The sequence below is a fragment of the Aspergillus eucalypticola genome, assembly GCF_003184535.1.
Source record: "Aspergillus eucalypticola CBS 122712 chromosome Unknown BO83scaffold_38, whole genome shotgun sequence".
NCBI lineage: Eukaryota > Fungi > Ascomycota > Eurotiomycetes > Eurotiales > Aspergillaceae > Aspergillus > Aspergillus eucalypticola.
In genome coordinates this window covers 269,143-287,655 of record NW_020290312.1, presented here as the reverse complement: position 1 = coordinate 287,655, position 18,513 = coordinate 269,143, and the positions used below count along the sequence as shown (strand labels likewise).

The 18,513-nt window shown below is 52.9% G+C and overlaps 9 protein-coding genes across 9 annotated transcripts; 5 read left to right on the top strand and 4 right to left on the bottom strand.

Moving 5' to 3' along the window:
- On the top strand, positions 1–2,850 carry crzA (putative C2H2 transcription factor Crz1). Its single transcript, XM_025532335.1, has 2 exons — positions 1–1,445; positions 1,511–2,850. The coding sequence occupies exons 1-2, from the start codon at positions 143–145 to the stop codon at positions 2,512–2,514; spliced, it is 2,307 nt and encodes a 768-aa protein (XP_025383007.1). The 5' UTR covers positions 1–142; the 3' UTR covers positions 2,515–2,850.
- A 954-nt stretch (positions 2,851–3,804) lies between these two features.
- BO83DRAFT_412147 (alpha-1,2-mannosyltransferase ALG11) lies at positions 3,805–5,757 on the bottom strand. Its single transcript, XM_025534376.1, has 3 exons — positions 5,351–5,757; positions 5,161–5,296; positions 3,805–5,106 (listed from the first exon to the last, which is right to left on the bottom strand). The coding sequence occupies exons 1-3, from the start codon at positions 5,686–5,688 to the stop codon at positions 3,940–3,942; spliced, it is 1,641 nt and encodes a 546-aa protein (XP_025383006.1). The 5' UTR covers positions 5,689–5,757; the 3' UTR covers positions 3,805–3,939.
- A 237-nt stretch (positions 5,758–5,994) lies between these two features.
- BO83DRAFT_382881 (putative mitochondrial export translocase Oxa2) lies at positions 5,995–7,501 on the top strand. The gene has a single exon (XM_025532334.1). The coding sequence runs from the start codon at positions 6,088–6,090 to the stop codon at positions 7,108–7,110; it is 1,023 nt and encodes a 340-aa protein (XP_025383005.1). The 5' UTR covers positions 5,995–6,087; the 3' UTR covers positions 7,111–7,501.
- Positions 7,502–7,558: 57 nt separating this feature from the next.
- ptcF (type 2C protein phosphatase ptcF) lies at positions 7,559–9,879 on the bottom strand. The gene is made up of 3 exons (XM_025534375.1): positions 9,101–9,879; positions 8,017–9,036; positions 7,559–7,963 (listed from the first exon to the last, which is right to left on the bottom strand). The coding sequence occupies exons 1-3, from the start codon at positions 9,775–9,777 to the stop codon at positions 7,852–7,854; spliced, it is 1,809 nt and encodes a 602-aa protein (XP_025383004.1). The 5' UTR covers positions 9,778–9,879; the 3' UTR covers positions 7,559–7,851.
- A 237-nt stretch (positions 9,880–10,116) lies between these two features.
- Positions 10,117–12,535, top strand: BO83DRAFT_382879 (transcriptional repressor TCF25 family protein). Its single transcript, XM_025532333.1, has one exon. The coding sequence runs from the start codon at positions 10,225–10,227 to the stop codon at positions 12,442–12,444; it is 2,220 nt and encodes a 739-aa protein (XP_025383003.1). The 5' UTR covers positions 10,117–10,224; the 3' UTR covers positions 12,445–12,535.
- Positions 12,536–13,020: 485 nt separating this feature from the next.
- On the top strand, positions 13,021–14,848 carry BO83DRAFT_382877 (vacuolar membrane PQ loop repeat protein). The gene is made up of 5 exons (XM_025532332.1): positions 13,021–13,386; positions 13,448–14,049; positions 14,112–14,161; positions 14,219–14,277; positions 14,347–14,848. The coding sequence occupies exons 1-5, from the start codon at positions 13,276–13,278 to the stop codon at positions 14,491–14,493; spliced, it is 969 nt and encodes a 322-aa protein (XP_025383002.1). The 5' UTR covers positions 13,021–13,275; the 3' UTR covers positions 14,494–14,848.
- BO83DRAFT_164393 (uncharacterized protein) lies at positions 14,337–15,225 on the bottom strand. Its single transcript, XM_025526345.1, has one exon. It carries the CDS (start codon positions 15,064–15,066, stop codon positions 14,614–14,616), a length of 453 nt encoding a protein of 150 aa, XP_025383001.1. The 5' UTR covers positions 15,067–15,225; the 3' UTR covers positions 14,337–14,613.
- Positions 14,847–16,214, bottom strand: rpp1 (ribosomal protein P1). The gene is made up of 4 exons (XM_025532331.1): positions 16,024–16,214; positions 15,732–15,809; positions 15,469–15,601; positions 14,847–15,376 (listed from the first exon to the last, which is right to left on the bottom strand). The coding sequence occupies exons 1-4, from the start codon at positions 16,090–16,092 to the stop codon at positions 15,330–15,332; spliced, it is 327 nt and encodes a 108-aa protein (XP_025383000.1). The 5' UTR covers positions 16,093–16,214; the 3' UTR covers positions 14,847–15,329.
- Positions 16,215–16,424: 210 nt separating this feature from the next.
- On the top strand, positions 16,425–18,420 carry BO83DRAFT_382875 (uncharacterized protein). Its single transcript, XM_025532330.1, has 8 exons — positions 16,425–16,817; positions 16,887–16,968; positions 17,035–17,059; positions 17,106–17,384; positions 17,431–17,600; positions 17,649–17,862; positions 17,911–18,096; positions 18,152–18,420. Exons 1-8 carry the CDS (start codon positions 16,598–16,600, stop codon positions 18,305–18,307), a joined length of 1,332 nt encoding a protein of 443 aa, XP_025382999.1. The 5' UTR covers positions 16,425–16,597; the 3' UTR covers positions 18,308–18,420.
- The last annotated feature ends 93 nt before the right edge of the window (positions 18,421–18,513 follow it).

Below are 18,513 nucleotides of genomic sequence, written 5' to 3'. Positions count from 1 at the left end.
CCTCCTTCTGCGGCAATTCTGACTCGCCCTTCCCCGCGTTTCTTCAGCTTCTCCGTTAGCTGTGAGATTGGACCGGACCTTACCTTCCAACTCGACTAAGCCTTGCATCGCGTGGGATCTATTTTTGGTTCATCCTCTCGTCATGGCATCCCAGGACAACCTGCCCGACTCGGGGCAGTCTCCCGCTGGGATGAGGAGCCGCAGTATCAGTCCATATAATGATCCCTCCGCCGGTTTGACCTTGGATATCTCCGTCGCAACCACTACAGCTCCTTATACCTCGACTTCCTACAACCCTTCCAATCCTGGCGCCTCTGATTCCTACGGCTATAACCCCACCGGTTATCTCTCCGCACCCTCCGCCGCGCAGACGCTGGCCCCGACCGATCACACATACTCCCACAGCCTTCAACTGCCACAATCCTTCGATGCTGGGTTGATGCCCCAGCTGGACCAGTCAACGGGCCTGTCCTTGCAGCAACAGCAGCAGCAACAACAACAACAACCACAAGCGACAGACGAGAATTTCTCTAATCTGTTGAACTCGAACCCCGCAGATTTCGACTTTGCCCTCTATCAGAACCCTAGTCCGAGCAGCACGGCCGCTCCGGACTACGACTCCCCGCTCCTGCTAGACCCCCAAGTTCACGGTCAGTCCCGACCGGGCAGTCAAGCGGTAAACCCCGCCGACCTCGTTAGCCAGATACCCTCTCCTCATCCTTCGGCTTCTCCGCAATTGTCCCCGATCTCCCCCCAGGACCATTACCAGCACTCATCTCCCGGGCCCATGTCGCCGCCCAACTCGACGCCGGGGACTTACTACACCCCGCAACATTCCCGCCATACTTCCTTGGATCCTGCCAGCGCTGCATACATGTCGGGCAATGCGCATACGGATTGGCAGGCAGTCATGGCCAATTCTGCCTTCCAGGGCCATCGACGGGCCCCATCTGAGGTGTCTGAGGTGTCATCCGCTGCCCCATCTCCATACATGTCCCAGCATGAATCTTTTGATGGCGTGGAGAACAATCCCTCCCCACTCCTAGCGCCCCAGCATGACCCCGGTCTTTACGACAATGCACTGGGCATTGAATCTTTCACTTTGTCTGATGGTCAGCAACAGCACCATTCACAGGGCATCAGCCCCGCCCACAGTCCATATATCTCTCCGCAGTTGATGCCTCAACAGCCCACAGACATGATTCCCAACGTGCCATACATCTCTGCTCCTGCGGGCAACTCGCAGTACCCCACCCCACCGACCGACATGTACGGGGAGGGTATGATGGTCCAAGGAAACGGTGGTATGGGAGACATAGGTCAAGCATCGCAAATGGCGCCCCCATCTATCAACGTGGAATTCGCACCCCCGGCGAAGAATCTCAACCTCCCGCAGACGAAGCCCAGTGCGGACTTGGACTCTTTGAGTCCACCCGTTGCCATGCGTAAGTTGTCACTGCTCGGCTTGATCTTTGCATTCCCTCGCACAATGCTAACTGCGAGCTTATAGGCTCCCGCATGCGTAGTAAGTCGGACCCATATGCCCATCCGGCTTCTCGCGCACGGTCATCTTCTACTTCGACCAGCCTGGAGCCGTTTGTGCCTCCGTCACCCCGGTCGCTGTCGCCTTTTGATACCATGAGGGGACAGCCACATAGTAATCCCAGCTCCCGAGAGCCGTCTCCCTCGCGATCGGGTCGGCGACTGTCCACGTCGTCGATCGACAGTAGAAATTACATTCTCGGCCTTGCGGATCCCCAGAGGCCTGGGGGCAACCCTAACGACTCCAAACGTGTCCAGAAACACCCGGCCACATTCCAGTGTCACCTGTGTCCCAAGCGCTTCACGCGAGCCTACAACCTACGATCTCATTTGCGCACTCACACGGACGAGCGGCCTTTCGTATGCACTGTCTGCGGAAAAGCTTTTGCGCGACAGCATGATCGAAAGCGTCATGAGGGGCTGCACTCGGGCGAAAAGAAGTTCGTCTGTCGCGGTGACCTCTCGCGCGGTGGACAGTGGGGATGTGGCCGGCGATTTGCTCGTGCGGATGCTCTGGGTCGTCATTTCCGTTCCGAAGCTGGTCGGATCTGTATCAAGCCATTGTTAGATGAAGAGTCTCAAGAGCGGGAGCGCACAATGATGGATCAGCAACAGCACCTGCAGCCTATACCACCTCCATTGATGGTGCCAGGAATGGATGGCCAACATACCAGCAATTTCGTTCTCCCTGCCGCGTTGTTGGCCCAATACCCCGCGCTGCAAACTTTGCAGTGGGATCAAATCCCTGCCACCGCAGACGATCCCAGTGACATAGGAGGTCGCAGTAGTTTCGACGCCAGTTCCGGCGGAGAGTTCGGATTTGATGATGACGAATCCGGCCTCAGTAGTGTCTCTGGCATCAGCGGGAGCTACGGGGGCCCGAGTAACATGTACGATGTTAATAATACGGGCCAGATGTTAGGAGTGAACCCTGCAGAATCTGGTTATCGAGAAACCGATTGGAGAGCATGACAATGCGTGTCTCGGTGATGCTCGCTTGCCCTCCCATATTTTCCTTCGTTCTTTAGCTCGGGTGCTATATCCTTTTACCCAATTTTTCTTTCTTCTTTCCTTTCCCCATCTTTATCAGTTAACAGGGAATATTTCTTTTCATATTACCCGAAATCCGAGGCAACGGGTGCAGCAGGCTTCATGATTTCGATTTCTCAATAGAACAGGGTTTTGGCGTTGAGATACAGGGAGACAGATTGGATTGGTGATTGATTGATTGATTGCCTCATGACGGCGGGTTTCACTTTCATTCAGACCTACCAGTTTCTTTTTTTTTTTTTTTTTTCTACTTCTTTTACTACTTTTCTTTCGTTCTCGGCTGGTCTAACCCGACCACACATTATCATTCTATCTTGTTACGTGATTACGAAGAATCCTTGAACTTCATACCCATGGAAGATGCTCCCGGTTGTGTTTTCGTGTGCGAGGTTTAGGTTTTTACTTATTTATTTTCTATTTTCGCTATTACCCAGGGAAAAGGGATATACTCTTGAATACGGATTATTAGGTCATTTTCATCACGTTAGTTGTCCTACTTATAAGTGGGAGGTGAATTGTTTAAGCTCATGTAATTGACTGGTGTGCGGTACTGACATACTAACAAACAGAATACATACCAGTCAGTCCCACACTGTGATATCCACATTCCCAAGACAATAATAGTATTGTATACAGTTCTCTTCAAAACAGTCCATATCCATCTACCTTTTTCTTATCTACGATTCGAGTTATACCAAGTACCCTTAAGAATAGAAGCAAAGCTTTGATTGAGCCCCAGCCGAAGACAAACCTACCTCCTATACGAGCGCTCCATGCATAGATTGCAAGGCGATCCTCGCATAAGGTAAATGTATCAATAAGACTGACTGACTGTTAGTTACTTAGTAGTACTAGATATAAAATATAAGTATTACTTCAGCTGTGTCCTGCCCTAACATTTTTTTTTTCTGATTACGGCATCCGGATGAAGGTGATATAAGGATTTAGGTTGCAGTGAAGGGGTTGGTGGGATATGATTAACTACTACTAGGATGGACAGGTACTATTCTAGTAAGGATGTTATGTGCTAGATTTTCAGTCAAGGGGAGGGGGGGGGAAGGACAGGGATGTAAGGTGAAGTTTAGAGGACTGGAGCGGAGGAGCATTCTGTACTCCTCTTTTGATACGAATGATATACACATACGATGATGATGATGGATGATGGATGATAATGCATTCATAACCCCCCCCCCCCCCCCCCCCCCCCATGCCGCAGGAAACGCCCAACAGCTGACCAGCTAGCTCAAGTCCTTAATGGAACAGATAATAGATATGATTTTCTTTTTAACCCTTTAAGGAGGTGGGATGGGATTGAATAATCAGATTTCCGCTACAAGCATAAGACGCTCACCGCACCAATTTCCCAATCTCCTCAATCCACTTAGCATGGAACTCTTCCTCGGTGAATCTCAACGCAGACTTCCTGGCGCGTAGCCGCATTGCGACCTTCTCTTCGACCGGAAGCGCAAGCGCCGCCTCGAACGAAGCAGCGAATTGCTCCTCCGTGGAGGCGCGGAAACCCGTGGCGCCATCGCCGAGATCAATGACGATGTCTTCGCGGGGACCGCCGGAGTCGTGGACCACGCTGATCAGACCGGCGGCTTGGTACTCGACGACGCAGATGCCGAAATGCTCGTTCCACATGGCGTTGACGCCGATGGAAGCCGTGGCGAGGTGCTCGAGGATGGTGGGCCAGCTGGCGTCGCAGATGAAGGTGGTTTGGTCGCGGATGCGGAGTTCGTGGGCTAGTAACCGGAGGTTGTAGATGTGGGTTTCGTCGGGGCTGGCGTGACGGACAGAACCGATGAGGACGAGCTTGGGCTCGGTTTCGGGGTCGGCGTTCTGGTCGCGGCGCTCTTGGAGGAAGCGGGCGAAGGAGCGGAGGAGTAAGGGGTGGTTCTTCTCCGGGCGGAATTGGGCGATGTACAGGATGAGGGGCTGGCGAGTGCGTTCGGTCTCTGGGGACACGGTGATGGTGGACTCGAGTTCGGAGACAGCAGTGGGTGGGAAGATTACGGTGGGATCTTTGTGGGGGTTGGTTTGGCGGGAGGGACCCCAGATGGTGCGGATGTGCGCTGATGTCCAAGAGGAGTTGCACATGACGACATCGACGTGGCCGCCTACCCAGCCGTAGAGTTTGGCAAATGCGATCCAGTACTTCCGCTTGATCTGGCCCTTGAGACCCTTTCCGGCGCCGGAGTTGACGCCTTGCAGGCCGGTCTGGTCGTCGAGGGATTGGAGCATGTCGGTAGAGATGGTCGGGTAGTGCACGTAGGCGGCGGTTGGAACGGAGGGGAAGAGAAGCTTGCTGAAAGCGAGGGTAAATGCGTAGCCCATTGTGTCAACGAAGATATCCGGAACAAGGAGGTTGAATGCATCCCAGGCAACGATGAGAGAGCCCAGGGATTGGCCGAGAAGAGTCATGTAGGGGTACATGCTGCTAACGACATATTTGCGGGTAGTGAGATAGAGGAGGACAACGGTCGGGGAGTGGAGGGTGATATTGAAGCGGTGCTGAGGTCGTCAGTATGTGCATGGAAGACACGGGGCTGCTAAATGGAGTAGTACCTGGACCCGTTCCAGCATGGCTGCTTTGTTAACCTCATGGTCGCCGGTATAGATGGCACAGATAGCCTTGGGCCAGCGTTTCTGGGTTGCTCTCACGGCCTCCCAGAGAACGCGTTCACCACCACCGCCTGCGTTACTGTAGGGAAGTGATCAGTAGGAGTTGGCACGAGGGGGTTGCCGAGGGCATTACCAGAACGGATGGAAGAAGCCGATGATGCCATCCCATTCTTCATTGCGGTTGATGCCAGCGGTTCCGGAGCTGGAGCTAGAGGTATCAACCTTCTCCCAGTCCTCCTCATCACCGGAGTTGGTAGCAGAGGCAGCCTTTGTACGAGTAGCGTGTTCTTCTTCGTCAGCGCGGACGCGCGAGATGATGTACTCGCGGCGAGAGCGGGTACGCTTCTGGACCAGCCAACCGACACCGCGGAGAACTAGGCGCAGAAGACTCAGGGGCAGCTGGGGTAGTAGCACACAGGTCGCCAGGAGGGCGAGCACGGTGAGGACCGATTTGAGGATGAGCAGCATCATGGCTAACGAAAGACAGCTGCGGACATGGCAGGTGGATGAGGAGTGGAAGAGAAGAAGAATGAAACTGGCCAGCGTGGAGGTTGAAGACGAAGCGAAGAAGCGGGTCGATCTCGAGATCCTTATCGATAGCCCGTATTGTATGGTACATTACATTACATACATGATATACTGACTGTATGGTCAATCATTGTCTTGTTCCTATCACCACGTGATATATAGCTTCCACGTGATAACATCTTTTCCACCCTCGGCGGCCCTTCAATTCATTCTGGTCTGATTCGGTCAACTCGGCGCGGCTTTGGTGAGGCATTGTCTCTCAATCCCATCATTTCATTATTCAATTCTTGTACATATTGTGTTTACAACTCATACGTCCAGCCAACCCGCCAATCACTCAACATGCGGCCCTTCCGATTGTCGCATCCCGCACGCAAGACGGCGGCTTTCCAGCAGGTCCGGCATTTCCACCCAACCCGTCCAGCACCCTTCATCAACGAAGCCCTCGAACTCTCCTCCGCCTTTCTCCATAATGTCCACGCTATTTCCGGTCTACCATGGGCCGTCTCCATCCCATTGAGTGCTCTGATCGTCCGAACAACCGTTGCTCTGCCGCTACAACTCTACAGCAAGATGCAAGCGAAACGAGAACGGGATGCGATACCCCTTCTGCATGCGTGGAACCGATGCTTTAAAGAGAATTTGCAGAAATCAGAGGACTACACCCGCGAGGATCGCCTATTGCTCGCTAAAATGGACCCTACAAGGGCCCAAAAGCAACAACTCATGAAGCAATTCCTGGAACGGAAACGAATCGTACACCGTCGCCTGGGCATTCCCCGGTTCTGGAAGCCGCTGAACTTCCTACAACTACCCATCTGGATCTCCATCATGGAGAGTCTCCGCGCCATGTCTGGCAATGACCGTGGTCTAGTGCCCTGGCTACTATCGCGCCTTGAGCCCGAGTCCGCGGATCCCTCGTCTGCCCTGCATCTGGCGGTCGAGCCCTCGCTCGCTAATGAGGGTGCTCTTTGGTTCCCTGATCTTCTGGCCGGGGATCCTACCGGTATCCTGCCCTTGGCACTAACACTATCTATTTTGCTGAATATCAGAATGGGTTGGAAGGCCCAGCCTCTGAAGAACCTGGCCGATCTGCCCAAGGTAGAGATGTACAAGCAGCTTTCCTTGCGGGGAATTCGGATGTTTGTTCAGGTGCTCGCGTTGAATGTGGGTTTGTCATCATATGTGTCGGAGATGCCTACCGCTTTGATGATCTACTGGCTTACCAGTACGAACGTCGCTACGTTGCAGACCTTACTCCTGGATCGGGTGCTTTTCCCGGTTAAGCCCCTGCCTGTATGGAAGAGGCACTATGTCATGTACAAAACACCAAAAAGCCTGGCGCCTCCGGCCAAGAAGTCATGAAGTCAGGATATGAATCTGACATGCAGACACATGAGAGTATGTGATACCAGGCTATAGCCGATTGGAACGGATCCAAAGGATACGAAAGTCATGTCCGGTGATGTAGGGGCTCTGCTCAGTCATGATTATCGAAATGCGCCTGAGGTGGTTTCGTTTTAGAAGGCCTCACTTGTTTGTGAAGGAAATGCGTCGCTCTTTCTTCGATCAGAACTACCCGGGTGCAATCGATTCGTGGACACACTCGTCCATTATCGAACCCATTGTGCGATGGCCTGACCTAACGGACCAGAGACAGGGTGCTCGAGCACTGAGGGAGCTTGACGATCTCAGCGCAATTATGGCGTGGCGGACATATACCACTTTGTACTATTTATTAGAATCTCGATACCCCAAGAATAGCATCAATTACACTTGCAAAAGCAGGAGTTACACGAAAGTAACGATCTATGTCATGTGTATCTCATTTCATGCTAATTAATGCATACTAAAGCAAGAGTAAGTTCCCCATCAGGCTCCGCGCGCGTAACGCCGCTGTACTGCCAGTCCATTTAGTCAGGGTGAAAGAAAATCATAAAAGACAGGAAATGCCGTCAACCGTGTATGCATGTATCACGAACGGGCATCAAAGACAAAGGATAAGAAATGGAAATGGAATCGAGCATGTTTTTCTTGCGTCTCTCTTTTCTGTCTCTTTGACGCCAATCGTAATAATGTCTTATGGTAAAATTTCTGGGTCTACAACTACAGCTTGGCCTTGACGCTCTCCTCGGATGCGCTGGCCTCTTCGTTAATGGTGACGGTGCGGTTGTCGGGGCCCTCGCCGAAGAAGATGACCTCGACAGTTACGTCGTCACTGAATGAAGTTAGCGGGATCTCAGTGAACGATAAAGTAGAGAAGAAGCATACCGGTATCTGCGGGAATAAGGACTGGGGAGAGTCAGCAAGGCGGAGACCATCTCCTTGTCCTTTCCACCCATGGCATTGCGCACAAGGTGAGTCGCAGCGTTTTGATCCTCAACGGTGAAGCGGCTGGCTGCTCCAGCGATGTCGTACTGCTGTTGGCGGATGGGACGACGTTGGCCTTCAGCGTCGGTCGCCTTGGGCCCCTCAACAGGCAGCTCAGACTTGTTGCCAAAGCTAAACCAGCTCTTCAGCCAGGCCTTGTTGCTGCCACTGGCGCCGAGCTGCTGCTGCTGCTCAACCCACTGGCCGACAAGACCGACAACTTCCTCGTTGCTCAACATCTCCCAGAGACCGTCGGTTGCAAGGACAAGGAAGTCACCGCTGCCGGGCTCCATCTTTGTGGTGGTGACAATCGGCTCGGCAGTCACGTAGGGAGGGGTCTTCAGCAGGGGGTGGGGAGTGCGACCAAAGAACTGTCGCTTGATCTTGTCCTGGGTATCCCTGCTCCACTTGTAGAATGCATCTCCGAAAGAGCGACTCGGCTCGAGCTGTCCGAGAATCCGTCCGTTGCGCACAACGTTAGGCTCTCCGGGATGCTCCTCCCGTAGACGCTTCATCTCAGACGGAGTTCCACCAGTCTGGTCCTCAGAGAGAGGCGTTGCGGTCCATTTACCGTTCGCAGCACGACGACCCAGAACAGCTCTGGAGTCACCTGCGCAGGCGACCTTCAAATCCTTGGATTGAGAGTCGTAGAAAGCAAGAAGGGCGCAGGATCCGGAAAGAGCAGGCGCAAGCATCTCGGCTGCGACCCGGCGCGAGTTGGACTTGAGCACCTTGTCGACGCTGCTGTGCACAATATCGTCGTCCAAACGAGTGAACCCTTGCTTGATCGCGGCGTCAATGGCAGCGGACGAGGGCGTCAACAGTGAGGGGTCAGCAGCCGCGGCTTTGTAGGTGGTGTTCAATTCACGAGCGACGTAGGAGATGAGAACATTGCGCAACTTGGCAGATGTTGTCCAGCCTCTGTGAAACAACAGGTTAGTATGAGGGGAAAGAAACTTGATCGTATGGAATTCTGTAAACGCACGAATGACCATCAAACACCGCCCAGAACATCCAATCACTCTTGGATTCGCCTTGATTAGCTGCCGCTACGGACGACGGCACCTCGATAATCTTTTCGGCATGATCATCCTCAATTGGAGAATTACTAGGCACCTGCACAATATCGTAGCGGACCACTCCCTTGCCCCGGTTCACCAGATATGACTCCTCATTCTTCCTGAGCTTCTGCGTGGCTTGCTCTGGGGTCAACATTTCGAGAACTCGACGGTCGGAATCGTCTGTGTGCTTGGACAATGGCTGATCTCCAGAGATAGGGGCGGTAAAGAACTGGTCATTATCCACCAGCAGTGCACGTCGAGTGGCCTCCGCAGGGGCTTCAGCTTGTACGCCAGCGGTCGAATACGAACGGAGTTGCGACGAGGTTGGGTTCAGACCCGCCGATGTCTGGCCGGTGCCCTGATAAGCGTACCAGGCGCCCGAGGCGACGGCGGTCGAAATGACAGCGATCGAGAAGTTCCGAAGATGCATCGACGACTGGAGGGGAGCGGGGAGATAAGAGGGGTGTTTGCCCGTGGAGGAGGCACGTAGACCGAGACTCCGACTGCTGGAGAAGGACACGGCGCACGGTTTCCTACCAGTGACCTTCCATGCTGGCACGCGACGGGCAGTACGAAGGGCTTGAAAAGCCGCACGACGCATTGGGCCGGCGGATAGAGGGTTGTATGTGAGCCGGGAGTGTCTTGGCTACTCTCCGTCTCTGGTTTCGGAGAACAACAAAAGCAAGCAGAAGATAAGCAAGTGAGAAACGGACGAGATGCGGTGGAGGCAAGCAACTACTTTCAACCACGGGATCTCGCCGCCATTGCGTCATGTGATACCGTGTATGTATTGTTTGTGACCTTACATACGGCGGCTTCCGAAAGGGGCTTAAGCAAAACTGACAGAACCCCGCTAAGCCTGTCTCGGCCGTGTCGTCATTCCCCGCGGGACTGCCCGATTTAATCATATTCTTTTGTTCTTTGATTCTTAGGCTTTCACTTCAGTATCTTTTCCACGTCGCTGTCTGCGTGTGTGGCCCGTTGCGCCTAGTGATCTCAGATCACTCTCGACTGCTTCTACAGATTCAAATATAGTTTCGACTCCTGAATGTCCTCCCGTGCGCTCCGCAAGCTGCAGAAGCAGCGCGAACAAGAGCTGCAGCTGGCACAACTCGAACAAGAGAATGATGACTCGAGCGATGAAGAGCCAGTGGTTCGGTCGTCGAAGCCGAAGCTCAATGCATTCGATTTGTTGAACTCAGTTGACGACGATGACGAAGATGAGCAGGAGTCCGAGATTGAAGCCGAGATCGAGGAACCTGAGCCGGTGACTCAACCTAAGGAGGAGGTTCCTGTACCTGCACCTGCACCTAAGCCCGTAGCCCCGGGAAGGAAAAATAAAAAGGGCAAGAAAAAGAAGAAGGCAGGGGCTAAATCGGGTGCTGGTGCTGCTTCTCCCGAGGCTACAGGACTGGATGATATTGACAAAGCGCTGAAAGACTTGGCCGTCAACCCTAAACACCCCGCACACTCTGGTGGTTCAGCCGCCGCAGAAGACCGCGATGCTGGATTCCCGAAAACACCGGAAGCACTTCTCGCCATTGAACCTAGGTGCTTGAATGCGACAAACGAGATGCGCAAATTGTTTGGAAATGTCGTTTTGGAAAACTTCGATCAAGATACTGGATCGGGTCGCAGGAGAGATAGAGGTCGGGAGACGCTTGACTTAGGGCAGGCATTGACAGGCCGGTACAGTCCTGCCAGTAGAGGACAGAGTCTGGCAGGCGTGACGCAGCGGCGGAATGTTCTCATGCAGGGCAGGGATGAGTGGCCTCGGTCTCCCAGTGGTGGCCTTGGAATGGAGCTGGTCGAAAAGCTCCAAAATGGCTCTACTATGTACAAGATTGTGCACAATTCTTCATATACGGACGTGCAGAGACAGTTCGATATGTGCGTGGAGTCAATGGACCCTCAAAGGATGATCCACCTCTTACAATACAATCCTTACCACATCTCTACCCTCCTACAGGTGTCTGAAATAGCAAAGCATCAGGGTGATCATGCGGTCTCGGCTGATCTACTCGAGCGCGCACTATTTAATATCGGTCGTTCAGCCCATTCGTCTTTCAGCAACCTCGTTAAGCAAGGCCAGGCAAAACTTGACTTTGTGCATATGGAAAACCGCGAGCTGTGGTTGGTTGGCTGGAGGTACATTGCTAACCTGGGTATGAAGGGTACTTGGCGGACGGCGTATGAGTGGGCGAAACTACTGTTGAGTCTCAATGAGACTGACCCATACTGCATCCGGCTTCTTATCGATCACCTGGCCCTGCGAGGCCGAGAATATGCCCATTTCGTGGATCTGTGCACACAGACGCGACTGAGCAAGGAGTGGGAGGCTCTTCCCAACATCCAGTGCTCGCTCGCGCTGGCCTATCTACGACTTAACAAACCGAAGGAATGCCGCGAGCAGCTGCGTCGAGCCATGTCGCGCTATCCGTGGGTGTTCTGCAAGATGGCGCAAGAGCTCGACATCCAGCCCATGCCCAAGAGAATCTGGGGCAAGATGCCACCCACGGACGCCCATGAACTCTTTACCGAACTCTATATTAGCCGTGCAAAGGACCTCTGGAACACTCCCGAAGCGGTTTCTTTGATCGCAGAAGTGGCCGACACGCTTCCTGACGAAGAAGAGCCCGTTGAACCGCCAGAGATCTCGCTGGATATCGCACGCCATGTCGTACTGTCCGATATCCCTCGGGTCACGACGCACCTGCCTAACCGCTTCGTCGCTGGACGCCTCTCCGCATCCGATCCCCTTCCCCCATACGAGTCGGAAGCCTATCGTCAGCAGTCCGACCCCACGCCATCCTACTTGTCGCAGGTACCAGATGTAGGGCGGCCACAATGGCTGCGAGACCTGCTTGATCAGCTGAACAACGGAGCTATTCATTTCCCTAGGTTTCAGCGTGACGGAGAGGAAGTACACGAAGATGACGTTCCATCGGAGACCGAAGCTGAGGACAACCGTGCGCCGGCCCACCCCAGCGCCGATCAGCAACCCGTTCTCGAACAGTGGCTGTTGAACGACGGGATGCACACGCTGGAAGCATTCCTTCAGCAGTACGGAGTGGACCGGGGAAACTGGGGCGAAGTGCTCGACTATTCCCCGCTGACGGAGTATGTGGATGGCTTGGAATTGGTGCAGCCAGAGTCGGAGCGCGAGCGCTTGCTGCATGGACCGATTCGGGAGGCGATGGGAGACATGGTGGTTTCCATGCTGGAGGACGAGCTCCAGCTGCTTCAGTACGACGAGGAAGAAGCTTGATACCCAGGGTGAAATATCTCGTGTAACCTATACCACATTTTGGAAAAGTACTTGCTGCATGGGCATTCAGATGGGCTTAGTAGACCGGTTAGAATATAGATGGTTGTTGATCAAAATTTCTAAAAATCACAAGAAAGATATAAATAAAGACAGATAACTTGATCTATTACTGTAACTATATTTTATCGATCGTGATGTTGCTGCTGTCGTGACCGACTGTACACAAAGTGTATAATTAGAAAATTCTACTATATGGCCTCCTTCGCAAGGGACCCCTGCACAATACGACGTTACCAACGGCTATGCGGCTTAAATGCATCCATGCAATATTCTAGAGATACTCGCCTAGATGTACCCAAAAAGAATCTGTCCACATCCAAAGCAATGATAATCATCAGGGGGCAAATTGACAAGCTGATAAGGGATAGGATGAAGCTAAAAGAATGACACTCCGAAGACAGACAGCTTAGTCAAAAGCATTCCTGACCGGCTCCACCCGCAACCATGCGCCAATCTATTCAGTCCCCAAGTGACTCAATTGTCGCCATTTTAATAGCTTCATTCCTTCGTGCTTCCCTCCTACACATTCCATGAAAATTTCTTCAACCACCGGATTCCTCCGAATCGAGCAGCTGACCCTTCTTTTTCACTATTCGCTCTTATTGCGACCCAATGCGCCCGGACGGCAAGGGATTTTCTCAATAAAACCGCTATCATTGGAGAGTTCCTTATCTCTGCCCGTCATTGATTGAGTCGAGCAGTCCGCAGGAGTTTCCCTCCAAACTCCAGCAACTACTCTTGCACCTCACTGCCTCCAGTACCTCAGACAAAATGGCGGCTCTCTGGACAGCTACCAATGCCGACTCTGTCCCTCTCACTTCTCGCGAAGCAGCCTCTGGCTTGCTGGGTTCGATATCACTCACCTGCTGGATCTTCCTCCTCGTAAGCCCTCTAGACCTTTATCCCTCCATTCTATATACAAACCATACTTACAAGCTCCTAGGTCCCCCAACTAATCGAAAACTACCGCAACGGCAACGCCGAAGCTATTTCCCTCCTCTTCCTCTTCGTCTGGTTCCTCGGCGACATCACCAATCTAATCGGAGGCGCCTGGGCAGGTCTCGTGCCCGTAATTGTCGCCATCGCCGTGTACTTCTGCATCGCGGACGGGGTCCTCATCGGACAATGTCTCTACTACAAGGCGCGGAACTCCCGACAACCGCGCCCCCGCCGCCGCACTTCCTCTTCCGTGTTCGAGCCAAGCACGCCCGATCCGACGACGCCGCTCCTGGGCCGGCGGTTCAGTGATGCGTATGCGCAGACAGGCGAAACCCTGGACAACCCCAGGAACTCGACGCGCCGCGTGGAAAGCAGCAGTGATGATATGCTGGCTAAGATTGTCGAGGAGAATGATGTGGGGCGCAAGGCGTGGGTGAAGAATTTTAGCAGTGTGCTGGGCATCTGCGTTATTGGAATGGCGGGGTGGACGGTTGCGTGGCGGACGGGCGTGTGGAAGCCTGCGCCAGTGGAGGAGGGGCTGGGAGGCGTGGATATGGCGCCTGGGGCGATGGTGTTGGGGTATATTAGTGCGGTTTGTTATCTTGGGTATGCTTGTTTTCTATGCTTTATTGGGGAGAGTGATGGTGCTGGTGCTAATCAGGATATAGGGCGCGACTTCCACAGATCTATAAGAACTACTGCGATAAGTCGTGTGAGGGTATGTTATATCTCTCTCTGATTGGGATAATGTGTTTGAGCTAACATATGAGTATAGGACTCTCGCTACTGTTCTTCATCCTCTCTCTTATGGGAAACCTCACCTACGGCGCAGGCGTAAGTCTACCTAGTTATCACAATTCTCACGATTTTACATAAACCCAGACTAATGAAAACTTTTTATAGATCATCTGCCACTCCACAAAAAGGAACTATATTGTGACCAATGTCCCATGGCTGATTGGCTCGCTCGGCACCATGGTCGAGGACGTGACCATCTTCGTGCAGTTCCGACTCTACGCGACACGCGACCAGGACACGGCTGCTGTTTAGCGCGTCTGTTGCACATTAATTTTGTGTTGTGTGTTTTGTGTGCCGTTTCTAAGGTTGTCTTAGTTCTATGCTGCTGATGGTTTAGCGTGTCTAGCTAGTACTTTATTGTCTGGGGTTGTATCATTGGTTGGTTGTACTGTATGGGCTGGCGGTGTCTAAAAGTTCTTTTATCTCGATCTTGATCTTGCATTGCGGAGTGGGTATCGCTGCTGTTGTTATCGATATGGATATTGATTTGCTGATGTTGATGTACATCGATTGGCGGGATATTTGTTGTATGGGGAAGTTGGTGCACAGGGCAGGCGGAGTATAGTATATGTAGTATAGTATACTATAACCATACGAGCTACTGGTATTCACTACATCTAGGTCTACAGAACATATGGAAACAGTGGGAACGAGGTTTTGCTCATGGTCGCATGACAGACATTGCATGAGAGCTGGGGCACTTAAGCTCGAAAGAACACGCCATATAGCATAGTAGCAACAAGCACACACAACATCAGAGACACAAGAGGAGCCGAAGCCGAATCTCTTCCGCCCCCCCAGGAAAAACCGGAATCGCAACGGCATCGCGGTTTCCCCTCCAGAAAGTAGTACTACGTAAGAGACACATTTCTGGTTCTTATCTTTTTCACGACGGAGCCTATCATGCGAGCAGAGCGCCCAGTCCCACCGGATGTCCTTGTCCGTTCATTCTTTCTTTTAATTTTCCCTTTTTGGTCTTCGTGCGGTCGCGTAGTATCAGGTACAAGAAATGCGAGGGGGCGAAAAGGAGGTAGTAAGGAAACGAGATAGAAAAGGAAAAATTAGGAAACCCGAACGGTTGAAGACGCTTAGTCGAAAAGACCGAAGCCCATGTCCTCGTCGGACTCCTCCTTCTCTGTAAAGAAGTTAGCCCAGAAGTTCCTAATCCTATGATGCCCTGCCATTGCAATCGCCATGACAATGGATATGTTGAGGTATATTCCGTACCTTCTTCCTTCTTCTCCTCAGCGGCGGCAGCCTCGGCGGGGGCAGCAGCGCCACCGACAGCAGCAGCGGGGGCGGCAGGGCCAGCGGAGCCGACGTTGGTCAGGAGCTCCTTGATGTCCTTGCCCTCGAGAGCCTATTGATAAAACCGACGTGTAAGTTTGTGTTTGATTCCAGATGGTGGTGGTGCATAGTCGGGTTGAATCGCGAATCGCATGCGATGATGAAACTGAGAGGTGTTGCGAAGGTTGGACGGATTAATTTACCTTGGCGAAGATGGAAGTCCAGATGGGCTCAACCTCCTGAACCTTGGCGGCAGACAGGAGAGTCTGGAGCTTGTCGGCCTGTATTCAAGAAATTCCATTATTAGTCCAATTTTGATCCTATAACCTTGAATTTTCCAACCCGGCAATTATTGCATGTTCCAATTCCTTGGTATCCTCTAGTTCCATCTCTTTTCACGACACTTTCTTATTTTTCCTGCTCTTTCCTAGAACCTTGTTCCCATCCTTGCCTGCCATTCCAATGCCCGGGTTGAAATCAAGGGTCAATACGTACGGTGACCTCGAGGCCCTCATCGGCGAGGATGAGGGCGGCGTAGGAGCAAGCGAGCTCGGCAGTAGACATGGTGGTCGACGGGGGGGTTGGACTGGACTGGAGTCTCGAGAGGGATGGGGATAAAAAGAGGAAGAGAAGGACGGGAGACTTTTTTGTAACGGCCTGGTCGAGAAGGGGAGTCGGACGGTGAGTGACTAACGCTTGCCCCGAACGGAAGTTGTGTGTTGAGCACCGCAGAAGCCCTCGCTTAGGGCTGCTCCTGTTTGGGATTAGTGTTACCACCCCTCGCCCGTGACTTGGCGCTATTCCGCTTCGGGACAGATAGCTTGGCAATGCCATCATCGCCTGATGGGCTTCACGTTGCTTTCCCGCCCGTGGACTTTACTTCAATGCGAATGTATCTCTTATTAGATTCTGTCTACCTGGCTTGGCTGTTGTGTCGCTGATATAGAATCATCTCGATTATCTCTTTCAATTCCGCTTCATCCGCACCTGCGTCCCCGAACCCATTACTTCGATATCTATCTTTTTCCCCTCTCCTCCCCTCCCCTCCCTCCCCTCTCTCTCCAGCAGCATGGACTCCCCCGCTGTCCCCGCCCCGCTGGACCCGAAAGAGCAGCCAATCCTTGAGCGTCTGTTGCGCACTCGCGATGCTCTCATCTTGCTCAAACAAGACAAGTCTTCATATATTAAATCTCGCGATGTTCTTCCTCTCTATGAAGAGGTGGTCGCCGAGGTAGAAAAACTCAATGCCGCGCGCAAGGAACAGGATCGCCGGCGGGCACATAATCGACGTTAGCACTGAGTGGGCCCGTGTATGGATGATGGTGACCATAGGAATGCTAACTTGTGCGATGTTCTAGTGGACTATGTTCTTGACGATTGCTTCCAACTCATTTCACTACTATTCCTGACCGTTGGTCGCAACAATGAAGCTCCTGCCGTGTATGTTTCTACTGCCTGGTCTGAGGTTGAAAGTGAACTATACTAACCGTTGTCGCTGTGGTACAGGTACTCTCTTGCGACGACTGTTCAGGTATGCGTGACCGTCTCTGCGATACTATTCCCTACTAACCGTTCAGCGCCTACTCGACCACCTGGAAGAGGCCGGCTTCTACAGTTCCAAAGACCTGATCTCCATCACTAAGACCCTTGCGAACATGAACGATACCCTCGAGCGATGCCGCCAAGCTTACTCCCCCGCCCTTCTTACCCTGCTCGAGAGTCGCCTGGAGAAATGTCAGCTGTTGTTAGAGAAATTGCAGAGTGGTCTGGCCAAGCTGGGTCCGGAACTGGCGGCTACACATGAGACGCTCGTATCTATATTGCGATCGACATCGGCCGTGAACACCCGCTCTAAGGTAGTCTACCCTTGTCGATCGGAAGTGTGCAAACTGACATTGGTAGTTTTCATCCTCCGAGGTCACCGCGCTTCGGACCCAACTGAAGAAGATTGAGGAGGGCATGAAGGACGGACAATTCGTTGATGCTGAAGGGGTGCCGCTTTCCGGTGCTCAGGAAGACGTCAAGCTGCTGATGGAGCGGTGTTGGCTCTGGACGGAGATTGTGCTGGAGCGGTATGTATGGATGGCGAGATAATAGGATCCTGTGCTGATATTTCGCAGACAAGGAAAGATCGACGAAAGGTTCAAGGAACAGTATGACAAACTGATCGAGATTCGCAACCAGCTGGACCGTCTGGCTGTGACACAGGCATGGTCGCTTCGTGAGACGGACTTGTTTGGCTACCAGCGCAAGCTCGACCGGATTGACGAGGCGCGGGTGAACGGTAACTTCGTAGATGCGGAGGGCAACGCAGCAGACATTCATGCGCAGAGGGTAAGTTGCACCGGCCGCTCTATCTGGTACATGCTAACTCGAGTGTAGACATTACTGTACCTGATCCGGCGTAGTTACGGGTACATTTATGCGCTGCTGATCTCCTCGGAGCCGGTGTCGGAGGCGCTGTTGCCCGTGTACAATCAGCTGCAGACGCTGCGCAAATGCCTACTGGAGGTGCAGGAGTCAGGGGGCGTATCGAACTCGCGCGAGCTCTATCCGTACAGCATGAAGGTAGGTGCTGCTTTCGCAGATGAGAGTTGACAGGGCGCTAACGACAACGCAATAGCTCAACTCGATTGACAACATGCGCGTGGACGGCAAGTTCTACGTGGGCACCGACATCCCCGAAGGCCAGGGCAGCGTGAACGCGTTGCTGGCGGAATGCTACGACATTGTATGGGAATTGCGGGCGGCAGTGGACGAAGACGAGCGGACGGCGTAGATGGGAAGGATGTTTTAATATGTACTAATTCGAAGGGGAGGATATCTTGCTGGCTTTGGAGGCGTTAGGGAGTTGGACCGTCGTAGTGAATGAATGGTTGATTGATTGAACTACGAACCAAGTTGAAATCATGAAGGGATTCCTGCATGAATCCTACATGACATCACCTCCGCTCCGCCCCGCGGCCCCACATCCCACATCCTCGC